At 34.8% G+C, this 12763-nt stretch overlaps 2 protein-coding genes across 2 annotated transcripts; one reads left to right on the forward strand and one right to left on the reverse strand.

Annotated features, from left to right (window-relative positions):
* Window positions 1-951: 951 nt before the first annotated feature.
* LOC117913552 (pentatricopeptide repeat-containing protein At4g32450, mitochondrial) lies at window positions 952-5207 on the reverse strand. Its single transcript, XM_034828550.1, has 2 exons — window positions 2616-5207; window positions 952-1220 (listed from the first exon to the last, which is right to left on the reverse strand). Exon 1 carries the CDS (start codon window positions 5111-5113, stop codon window positions 2633-2635), a length of 2481 nt encoding a protein of 826 aa, XP_034684441.1. The 5' UTR covers window positions 5114-5207; the 3' UTR covers window positions 952-1220; window positions 2616-2632.
* Window positions 5208-9196: 3989 nt separating this feature from the next.
* On the forward strand, window positions 9197-11993 carry LOC117913172 (ammonium transporter 3 member 1-like). The gene is made up of 3 exons (XM_034828120.1): window positions 9197-10133; window positions 10226-10511; window positions 11201-11993. Exons 1-3 carry the CDS (start codon window positions 9537-9539, stop codon window positions 11764-11766), a joined length of 1449 nt encoding a protein of 482 aa, XP_034684011.1. The 5' UTR covers window positions 9197-9536; the 3' UTR covers window positions 11767-11993.
* The last annotated feature ends 770 nt before the right edge of the window (window positions 11994-12763 follow it).

Below are 12763 nucleotides of genomic sequence, written 5' to 3' on the forward strand. Positions count from 1 at the left end.
TTAATTTATAATGAAAAAATTTATTTTGCAAAATAAGTATATAAAAAAAATAAATTTATGATACATGAAATGAAATATGCATACTTCATATCTTAGTGTGAAATTAACATATCTCATATATAAAAGATGTATTTCATCATTCACTTTTCTCTTTTATCCTATCACATTTTATATCAAATCAACCAAATATAGTCTTTTGATATTTCCCTTGATCGCCAATCAACCTTTGTAGTTAAGTTACTTTTGAGAATTTTAATATACGATTACATCATATGCCAAGTCAATAGGATATCTTTGTACATCCATATGTCATGGACGTTTAGTCCAATTATGCATTTTTATAGCCTTTGTACCCTATTATATGCTTTTGAAATCCCTAAAGCACAATTATCCCACTATTGGGGAATGGCTCCCTTTCCTCTAATTCTTAATGAATGAAATAATTAAGCATGCCATAAAATTTACCCTAATAAGATCCCATTGAATTTGTAACAGGGGACAAAGACATTCCTTAACTTTAGGTTTTAGCCTTTTTGTCTTATAATTTAAAAGAAATTTGATGCTAATATTGATTCCTTTGGGTAGGTTTATAGGTTACAAGGGGATATAAAATGTGGTTAATATGATTAATTATGTTTCCAAAACTTGGGTTTAGATTATGGAGACATGAGAGAAAAAAGGAGAAAGAAGTGGAGATAGGGTTAAGCAGGTTTGGAAGAAGGAAAGAAGGAACGTGGCGGGACTTACCAAGAGTCCAACCGAATCACAATGCTTTGTTCGGTTGTTCTAGACCCGCATCCCATTCATTTGTATTTTGGTTTCATTCTTTTATACTTTGATCTCATTTGTTTGTACCCGATTTCATATATTTATGTTATAATGCAACCGAATGAGATTGCAAACTAATCAATATCCTAAAATTTTCTTGTAGTAATGAGACAGGTCAAACACTGAGGAAGAATTAATTCAGTTTAATTAATAAAAAGGGAAACAAGAAAAATAAAATAATTGTTCTTTTGTGATTGTACACCTTTCTTTAATGTCTTTCCAAATAATACATCGACGAGTCCACTGAGGCTTATGCCTCAAGCCTCCAGGCATGACAAGCGCACTTGAGCCGTGCCTTTGCCAAACCTTGACCCGCAAGTCTAATGCATTTTTTCCTTGCGCCTCATCGCATTTTCGAGGCGCTTCGCCATGAAGCACGCCTCAACATGCACCTGAAAACATATCATAGAATGAGAAAAGGAAAAAAAAAATTAAAATATGATAATTATTTAGATGGAAAGGAAAATATTCCACTGCAAAAAACTTAATTATATATATACATACATATATATGATGGGTATCAAAAGGGCACTAGTGGTAGGTTTGGCTTGATGGAAAAAACATGGAAGCAAAGGAAAACAGAAGTTGAAACGAAGACAAAAACAGAGGGAGAAACTAGAGAGAGATGAGCAAAGGGAGAAATGAAAGAAGTACTTAACACTACGTCCACCGTGAAATAGAGAGGAGGCAACCTCGACAAGAGAGAAAACATAGAGACACATTGCTGACGAGAGAGAGTTGTCAAGATTAGGGTTCTTTTCTCTTGTCTTGTCCTATTTGTATTTGATATTTGTTTTGATTTTTGTTTTTTTTGATACATCAATGACTCCATTGAGGCTTACGCCTTAACCCTCAAGGCATGCCTTTGTCATGGCTTAACCTTTAAGGCATATGCCTTCTAGGGTTGATGTTTTCTTCCTTGCGCGTCACCTCATTTTTGCAGGGAGACCCTTCAACATTGTCTTTCCACCACCATTAATTGCAAGGATTGAATTGCTCTTATAAATGGTTTAAGACGTGCAAGCAAGCAAGCTTGACCAAAACTCCCACTTATGAACCTGAATAGATTGTTTATGCCATGAGACTTGCAATTCTATTTCAGCTTACCACCAAGAAGTGTGATTAAAAATACAAAATAGCAGAGAAGAGACAAACATAGATTAATTATCATAAAGAAACTCCACAACCTTACTTGGAAAACAAAAGGAATAGACAAAAATCTTTCACCTTACAGCTAAATAAATAATGTTCATTAGGTTTCTTCATCATCATTGCAACCTATGTTTGGAAATTCACATTCAACAAAAGAGGTCATACTCTGGCCTCGGATATTGTCTGATAGTTTCTGCCCTTTTCAATACCAAAACAACTCTATTTTTGAAGCAACCATCATGGCAAAAATTTAAACATTTTCTAGTTATGTGCTATTTTATGGCAGAAATATACAAAGCTAAACCCAATTGTGCTTCCAGAGAACATTCAATTGGTAAACACAAGCTTTCCACATGAAGCAATATCCTTGCCAACAGGGGACACAAAAAGGAACTTCATACAGGCAGCAAATATAACCTCCAAGATTTTCAAAAGAGCGTATCAATTTCTTTCGCATTCTACTGAGATGTGTCCCATCAGAGAGTCAACCATTCACAATATTTCAGGTCAAACCCATGAAACAAACAATACATTATTCCTTAACAAGAATCCGTGCGGCCATATTAAAACCAAAAACCATGTGTATCATGATGCACTGGGAAAAATATTAGAAAAATAATAGGGATAATAAATACCTGTAATTGAATTTCATTCACCAATAATCCCGGCAAGAACACAATCCATCTTTGAAGTGGTGGAATCTCTTAGCATCTCGTATGATGAGCTCCCTGCCAACAAGCTTTGAAATGATCTTCAGGGCAGTGTGACAGTCACCACAAACACGAAGATTCTTGATTACCCTAATAGGTGAACGCGCTGGGCTGCTGAGAAGGCCGTAAGCAACAGCAAGTCTCTCACTATGAGCAAGAAGAGCTTCCTCCTTGCCTTCTTGGTCTATGTCATGCAACACAAATCTGGTCTCTGGCACATAACCAGCCTCTTTCATTTGTGCCTTCAATCCCCTTAGTTTTGCGTAGATCTTGTCATTCTCAGGATGAGATGTATCCCCCGCTCGATATTCATGGACCCTGCTCCTAACCTCTAAAAGATTTTGACTGGCCAATTTCTTCTTCTCTTTCTCTTTCTCAAGGTCAGAAGCTTTCACTGGTACAAGGCCTGCTTTTGATTGCTCGGTTAAGCGGGAGGGCTCCAGATGCTCAACAAGCTCAGCACAGCGATCCCCGATTTCCATATTCCCTTGAACTCTACATATATTCATCAAGGTTTCCCAGACATCGACACTTGGCTCTAGCGGCATCTTCTCAACGAACTCCAGTGCTTCATCCAAGTACCCTGAATTACCCAGCATGTCCACCATACTCACATAATGCTTCATGGATGGAACAATGCCATAATCCTTGCTCATTGAATTAAAGTGCAACATCCCCTCAATGACATCGCCTAAGACACTGCAGGCCATGAAGACCCCAATAAACATTTGACCATCGGGTTTCAGTCCTGATTCCTTGAATTGAATGAACAGATCAATTGCCTCCTCTCCAAGATCATTCTTAGCAAACCATGCTATCATGGTGTCCCAGGATGTCAAATTGCGCTCTGGCATTTTCTTAAACACTGCATATGCATCATCCATGGAACCGCATTTTGAATACATCTCTAGGATCCTGTTATAAGTACTCACTTTGAGAGGGGATACTGATTTGATAAGGCTCTCGTGAACAGATTTTGCTTCTTGTAGTGCTTTAGCCTCCCCACATGCCTTCATTAACCGCAGGTACCTGGGCAAATCCACAGGAGTGTGCTGCTTCTCCAACAATCCCAAAACTTCTATAGCTTCCTTTACTTTTCCATCCTTGCAGAAATCATCCACCTCCTCAAGAGTGCCACTATATTGGCTACTCTCTGCAGCTTCTAAAGACTCTCCATCTGGTTTGTAATTACTTGATTTTGGAGAACCCACCATGCTATTCTGAAACTCATTAGAGTTTGTTTGATATTGACCAACATTTGGGTTCTGCTGATATTGAGCAACATTTGGGTTCTGCTGATATTGACCAACATTTGGGTTCTGCTGATATTGACCAACATTTGGGTTCTGCTGATATTGACCAATATTTGGGTTCTGCTGATATTGACCAACATTTGGGTTCTGCTGATATTGACCAACATTTGGGTTCTGTTGATATTGGCCAACATTTTCTCTATAGTACATATTCTCACTTGGCTGATACTGCTGTAGATTTTCTCTATGATATCCACTTGGGCTCTGCTGAAATTGCCTGATATTTTCTCCATAATTCCTATTTAGGTCTCCCAGAGTCTCCGATATGATCTGTTGACAATTCCCATTCCGATTCTGGTTCACTTCTGCTCGTCCCTCACTGTAATATGAGTTCTGTACATTTCTGTTTTGTCCATAAAAGTCATTCGACTTTTGCAATGATTCTCCATAATTTTGCCCACAATACTCATTAATATTTCCACTTTGCCCAACTAGGTTCTGCTGATATTCATTTATAGTGCTTTGCCTACAAAGCTCGTTCTGATTTGCCGGCAAGCCTCCAGAACCTTGCCTATAATTCCTACTAAAATTTCCACTCTGGCTAAATGGGTTCTGCTTAAACTCGTTTCTAGCATATTCCCCGTAACCTCTAGGATTTAAGTCTTGATGAACTTCGGAAGAGTTCATGGAGTTTCCTCCATAAAGCCCATCTGGATTTTGCTGCAAATCCCGGAAACTTTGTCCATTATACCCATTAAAATTCACATTTTGCCCAACAGGGTTCCTGTGAAATTCATTTCTAAGGTTTTCCTCAAAACCCCCATTAGGGTTTATGCTTTGTTGAGCCTCCACAGAGTTGCCTCCATAAAACCCTTGTGGGCTTCCGGAAAAATACCCAGCCGGGCTGCTTTGCCCATTTGGTTTTTGCTGAAACTCTATATGATTCTGATTGTCTGCGTCAAACCCATTAGGGTTTTGCTGATTCTCTGGAGAATTTTCTTTTTGAAACCCGTTAGGATTTTGAAAATCGGCTCTTTCAGCGGCAGTACTAAGATTCTTCAATAAAGTTAGGGTTTTAGATGAAGCCGAGGAGGAGTTGGGAGAAGGACATACCTTGGATAAAGCAGTGAGAGAGTTGATTGTAAGAAGCGTAGCTCTCTTTGCGGACATTGTTTACCTGTCCTGGTGAGATATTCGAGAGGAGAGAGAGGTTCAAGACAATGGAGAGACAGCGGAGGAGGAAAGAAACCAGAGAAGTTAAACCCGTTGGCTTACAAACCTTAAACCCTCGCAACCATTGGCCGCCAATGAACAGTCTTGGGCCTAAAATTGGCTTTTGAATTGGGCCTACTGTTAGTTGACATCAGGATCCCAAAACTCTTTGCCTTTGACACCTCTTTTCTCAAAATGCCAGATGTGATCCACGTGCAAGCCATATGAGCTATTAGTTAATAAATTAATATTATCTAAATTTTATTTTAATTAGTTGGTAAATTTGATAGAAATGTAATTTTTAAAAACTATTATAAAAACAATATAACTATTATTAGTTAAAGAGATTATGAAGCTCCACCTGTTACATAATCGAATGTTTTAATAACATATATCATATATTATTATCATAGGACGGTAGGTTCATGATGAGACCTAATGTTGACATCTTTTTGTATTTTGAAAAGGCTTTAATGGTAATATAATTGATCCAAGGGTGATAATATAATCTGATCTTGATCCAATGATTATAAGGGGCTTCTAACAACTATTTTTATGATACAAGAGTAATATTTGATCAAAAAATCAATTTAGATGCAATTTAATGGCTATTAGCGGTTCCTAAATTTATATGACCTCCAATTTGGAACAAAAATTTCCTATAAATACCTCATTCTCAATTCAATTAAGATCTTTTTTAATCTTATAGTGATCCTTAAAACATTAAGACAAAAGAGGAGAGAGGCTGAAGTACCTAATTCTAAGCTGCCTTAATGTCAAAGATAGGAAGCTAAAAGAGAGAAGTCTAAGGTAGATCATCTTAGGCGGACCACCAAGTGCAATAGTTTAGTAGTTTCAATGGGAAGCAAACCAAACAAGAGAAAGAATTTTCTCGATGCATTGCTACCTTTTATTTTTTAGGATTAATTAATTAAAAGGGATGAAGAGATCCCAATTTTGTAAAATCAACCTCTCTCATTTTTTAACTTGAAGAGTAACCTATTTTTAACATAAATATCATTTAACATTTACATTATTCACACGTGTGTTTTAAAAGAAAGGTTATATTTACAATAAAAAAGATGAGGATATTTTTGTCAAAAATATTTTTTAGGTTGAAAATAAGTAAAATGTTAGTTTTGCAAAGTAGGGATGATTTCATCCATTTTAATCGGTTTTCCCTGCTTTTTATCTCTCAACATTTATAATTTTGGGATTTTGATTGAAGTTGTAAATCAACTATAAATCAAGACTCAACAATTGCTTAAGATATTTTATTAAATTACTAACACTATAAATGATAATTGCAACTCAATTTAAATTATTTTATTAATATAATTTGGATATTTTTAAATAATTTAAATTATTAGATTAATTTTAATATTAATTTCAAACATCAAGGTGAATGAAATTAACCAAAAAAACCTTTAATATGTGTGCTATTGTTTCTTTTATTATTTTTAAAATTTGTTGTAACATTTTTATTAGTTTTATTCGGTTCTAATCTGACGGATATTTTTTATCTAAATATTTTCTCAATCTTTCCATGAAAACTAATATTTTTATCATTAGTTTTTAAAATATATCATACATTCCAAAGATCACAAATCAATTATAATTTTTATAAAATTAGACATTGTAAATTTTATTAAATAACATATATTTAGTTTACACGTAAACATATCTAGTGACGATACAACATAAAGATGGAAATAAGATATTTGAAAAAAAAATTGTTGAATAATTAGATAAAATATAACAAAAATTTAATTAATTATAATTTGAGAAGTGTAAAAAAATAATAAATTTAAATAAAAAGAATTAGAATGTGAAAATTCTTGTGGTAATGACTTTTGGAATTCCTTTTATATGAAAATTGTTTACTGCAAGTCTGTAAAATAGTATAATTTATTTACAATAAGGAACACTAATGTTAAACATTTCAAAATTTTGTTTTATAGGTAAACATAAAAATAAAATAAAATAATAATGTAAATGTTTGTGGGTTGGCCCAACCCAACTCAAATAGGGTTGGGTTAAAATGGAGAATTCACCACACCAAATCTCAACTAGAAGACTAACAAAACATATAAATAAAAATTTATATAATAATAATAATAATAATAATAATAATAATATATTTAAAATCAGGAACAATTGTGTTAAAAGGGTAGTAGGAGGCAATGCCTCTAAAATACATGAAATGTGAGAGATAAAAATATTTTTATTAATAGCTACATGACTCTTATAGAATTGTTCAAAACAGATGTTGGTTGTCTGGATCCACCTAGTTGTCTCCAATCTTTGCTTGGTATTTAAATTTAGACTATATTATCGATGATCCAACTGATTGTCTCCAATTTTTACTTGGTCTTTAAATTTAGACTATATTATCGATTATTCAACCGAGAAATCCATGTGAGTGGAGGAATAACTTTTTCTTATTTGTTTCGCTTGGCTTTTGAAAAACAAAACAATTGAATTTTCGTATCATAATCCATAGCCTTAGATTTTTCTCATAACTGTATAATTAATCATCCCGATAATACCTATTACTGTTAGATTTCGTCTTATTTGTCAACTTAAAAGTGTTTTCATCTCCTCTTATTTGTCAACTTAAAAGTTTTCTTTTCAACCATTTTTTAGAAACACTTGTACCAACTTTTTAATCTCTTCCTTACTTTGTTTGGTTGTTGAAAAAAATAAAATAGAATGAAATTTGAGTTTTGAGGTTGTTGTTTGCTCTGGTGTTTGAAGTCTTGAAACTTGAGCCAAATTATTGTTCTTTACTCGTTTGGTAATTTAGAAAATAAGAAGAAGATTGAGAATGAAATTTAAGTTTTGTGGTTGCTGCTTTGATGTTCAAAGTCCAAAAATTTAAACTAAATGATTATGTCAATGTAGATTTTTACCGAATGAATTATGATTAAATAATAGTTAAGGCTAATTATTTTTTTTCATTTTTTAAAAAGAAAAGTCGATTTAGAAACTTGAAATATTTTTAATCTGTTTAAAATATGTTTGTAAAATAATTTTTATTTGTATTTTTTTTAAATTATTTTTTTATATTTATATAATTATTTTTTAAAATAATCATAAGAAAATAAGTAAAAACAACTAAAAAATATGGACTAATTTAATAATTTTTTTTGAAAACAATTATAAAAAATAGCTTTTAAGAATAGTTTTTAAAAACTATTCTTTAAATTTTATAGAACAAAATTTTGTTTGAAAATCTAAAAGGTTTTTAAGATTTTTAAATATATTTTAAAAATAATTTTTGTATATAATGTTTTACTTTTAATCATTTGACATGTTTATATAATTATTTCTTAAAATGGCCTTTACAAAACAAATGAAAACAACAAAAAAAAAAAACTAAAATATATTATCTAAAAATTCTCTATTTTTTATTTTTAGGAATAAAAAATGAAAAATAGTATTTGTTGGCCAAATATGTTTTCTGTGGGATTTTTTTTTTTTTTTTGAAAAATTGTTATAAAAAACCGTTCCCAAATAGAATATATTACTCGGAAGCACTTTGTTTTTTGTTTTTAAAAATAAAAACTCATTTTTCTTTTTAAATTCCTTTTATTTTGTTTTGAATCACAAAGGTTTTAAAAAATAGTTGGCAAAAATGGCTTTGGTTTATGCGTCCAATCGCTATCTTGTCCTAACAATCTCCTTTTTGTACCAACTTTAGACAGACCACTTTATCCCATTACTTGGGTGCTTTTCATTTTTGCCCAGTTTTGTTATCTAGTCTTTGTATTTGCTGGTTCATGATCACAGCATTGAGCCATTGAATTTAATTTTGCTTTTCTGTGTACTAAAGATTCTTGGCTAATTAGCAGACAAAACATCAACTGCAAACTCACTGGCCATAAAAAACAAACAGTTGCCAGACTATCACCAATAATCAAAGATCCTCTGGTTTGCGGCCATGATGGCTGCCAGCCTCCTACAATCACTAAAATGCTCATCAACTTCCTGGGGTTCCATAGAATGTGGCACCGGATGATTAGCAGACAGCTTTGTAAACAGAAGGATGCAAGAGTCGCTATTGAAGCTGCCAAACTGGCTATGCCATGAAGGATCCTCGGGATTACCGTCGGGGTGGTTGAAATGCCCGCCAAAATACCAAAAAAATGGATTAGAAGTGACAGAAGCGAAATATAAAGAATGTTCATACAGCAAATTCAATCCATACTATGACATATTTGATACTATCCTAGTGACAGCTTATCGTGAGTATCAATCCATGGGCGTACTATATATTAATAAGCCCAGCAGCTTGATATAAATCTGCTATTAGACCTGCAATACACAGCGGTCTTCTTCCTCTTACTTTGTGGGATTTTGCACTGCTCTCGATACGAGCATGGCTGATGCTCCTTTTCCTCCCAACTTACTGCCCGATGAGGCGAGCCCTGAATGGATGAACAAAGGCGACAATGCCTGGCAACTCACTGCCGCCACTCTCGTCGGTCTCCAGACTGTTCCGGGGCTGATCATCCTTTATGGAGGTGCAGTGAAGAAGAAATGGGCTGTGAATTCAGCTTTCATGGCGTTCTACGCCTTCGCCTGTGTCCTTATCTGCTGGGTGGGGTGGGGATATAGAATGTCGTTTGGGACGAAGCTTGTTCCATTTTGGGGGAAGGCTAATTTTGCCTTGGACCAAGTTTATCTCCTGGACCCGGCCTTTGTTGGGAAGTTCCCACAGGCGACAATGGTGTTTTTTCAATTCGTTTTTGCAGCGATCACTTTGGTTTTGATTGCGGGAGCCTTGTTGGGGCGGATGAATTTTTACGCGTGGATGTTGTTTGTGCCCTTGTGGCTGACGTTTTCATACACCTTTGTAGCATTTAGTATATGGTGTCCATCAGGTTTTCTCGCTAAGGCTGGGATTATAGACTACTCTGGTGGATATGTGATCCATTTGTCTTCTGGGGTTGCTGGCTTCACTGCAGCATACTGGGTATGGAGGAACCCTAATTAACCAACCATATGTCCTTCTGTTTTTCTTTTTACTCTATCTGAAATGATTTGTGTGATGTCCTATACTTGCAGGTTGGTCCTCGGCTAACCAAGGACAGAGAAAGGTTCCCTCCTAACAACATCCTTCTTATGATGGCTGGGGCAGGATTGCTGTGGATGGGTTGGACAGGGTTCAATGGCGGGGATCCTTATGTAGTGAGTGTCGATGCTTCGTTGGCTGTCTTGAACACGCATGTGTGCACTGCCACTAGCCTGCTCACATGGCTAATCCTCGACATTGCGGTCTTTGGAAAAGCTTCTATAATTGGTGCAGTGCAAGGCATGATCACTGGCTTGGTTTGCATCACACCTGCAGCTGGTATTCCACTGACCTAGGCCTTGATCTTTTGTTGCAAATATGTTCCATGATAAACTTCATTTGGCTAGACGTGTGACCATGTTTGGATGACATGAAAATGAAGACATTTTTTAAAAAACTTACTCTCAATGGGTAGATATTATTTGTTCTGAGTCCAAAATATGTCTACATGTTAAGAGGAGTCCATATATATAGTGTTATGAATTTTTTATCCCTATTCGATGTGAGATATCACAATCAATCCTATGCAATCATAATATCTTTATTGTATTTCATAGGATTGTGGGATAAAAAAGACGTACACCCAACTCAAGCTAAACAAACTCTTATATGGATTGAGAATCGATTCTGATACTATTGATAAAAATTCATTCCCAATTATGTAGATATTGTCCGTATGACCTTAAAATGCATTTACAATGTTAAAAAAACTTATACATATATAGCAACATAAAACATTAAACTATGAAAAAAATATCTTATGCTATATGTGTATACGCTCCTCCTAATCTTATTGGCACAGTATAAAGTCGCGTGAGCTTATTGGACTCAAAGGCAGAGAATATCTACACGGGAGAGAGAGTTAGTCATTACAATTTTACATTTTATAGGAAATTTAGCTCCATATGTTGTGCTTAAAATGTGAAAATTAAAGCATGCTTACAAGAAGTTATTTATCTTTGATTTAGGGGTTGTACAAGGATGGGCAGCCATAATCATGGGGATTTTCTCAGGCTCCATTCCCTGGTTCACCATGATGGTTGTCCACAAAAAATCTGAGCTCCTTCAGAAAGTGGACGATACAATGGCTGTTCTGCATACTCACGCCATTGCTGGAAGCCTTGGAGGAATCCTGACCGGTCTATTTGCTTCCCCAAAGCTTAACCGTTTGTTCTATGGCTACGATGTTGGTGTAGATTCCACTTATGTTGGCCTATTTTATGGCCTTCACATGGGAGAAGTCAGTAAGGGATTCAGGCAAATTGGAATTCAGCTTCTGGGGATTGTGTTTGTGCTTGTGTTTAACGTCATAGCCACAAGCCTAATATGTCTTGTGGTGCAACTCATCGTGCCCCTGAGAATGTCTGATGAGGATATGGAGATTGGGGATGAAGCAGCTCATGGGGAGGAGGCCTATGCTATCTGGGGTCAAGGTGACAAGCTTGAGAACTCAAGGTATGGGAGTTCAGTCTACGGTGATGTTGAAGTGCCTATGCCCAAGCCCAGGGGAGCTGGCCAAGTTGAGATGACATGAGACATGAGAATGTGTTCCAGGTTTTCGGAAATTGGCAGACTTGATCGATTCAATAAGAGCCCTCAAAGTAACTTCTGTATCTGTGATGTTGCCCAATCAATTGATTGAACTCTGTTTACTTCTTTCTGTTTGTGCTAAGAACTTGCATGAATCCTATTTATATGTTCTTTCTTTGTAGCCTTGTTCTTGAATGAAGTTCCAATCTCATTTGCCTTTTATTTTGTCAACTAATAAGAATCTTGAATAGGGAAGGTCTGAATTGGTGTAAGTACCAAAAAGGGTGGAAGTTTTGGTATTCCCTGCCCGCCAAATGGAAGATAAAGCTTTGGGGCAATCTGAAGGAAGGTAGCAATCTTTTCAGGGTTGGGGAAGGTTGGCTACCAAGTACCAAGCATGGGATAATGTCCCAACTAAGGGCCATCAAGGCCACAGTCTTGGTGGCTGGTGACCAGAAATGAAGCAAGGATCCTTGCAAAAAGGCGCCTACCTAATGGATAGTGTGGAGTTAGGCGTCTTAGGACTAACCCAAGAATAGTCTTAGGACATGCTCTTTTCTTCCTTGTCTTTTAACTTTAATGAAAAATTAAAATCAATGTCACAATTTTTAAAGGAGGTTATTAATATTCTAGAAGTTTTATTAAATATATAAAAAAACTTAGGTTGGGTTTAACAATATTATTATTTGAAGTGCTTTTTAGAGAATCACTATAATTTTTTTTTAAGAAACATTATAAGCGATTTTTCAAAAATTTATAAGAATATTTTTAAAATTTTTTCAAATACTTAGGGTTTTTTAAAAGCGGTTTTTCTTTTTTTTCTTTTTAATTTTTTTTTTAACATATAAAATATTTTAATAAAATTAACCAAATAAGTATAAAAACTCTTATCCAGCGAAAAAAATAGCTTTTGACTTCTTACAAGTAGAAAAAATTTATTTTATTTTTTATAAAAACTATTTCATATTGTATAATTAATATTATTATTATTTATTTCATTT

Source organism: Vitis riparia, chromosome 4 (genome assembly GCF_004353265.1).
Source record: "Vitis riparia cultivar Riparia Gloire de Montpellier isolate 1030 chromosome 4, EGFV_Vit.rip_1.0, whole genome shotgun sequence".
Taxonomy (NCBI): Eukaryota; Viridiplantae; Streptophyta; class Magnoliopsida; order Vitales; family Vitaceae; genus Vitis; species Vitis riparia.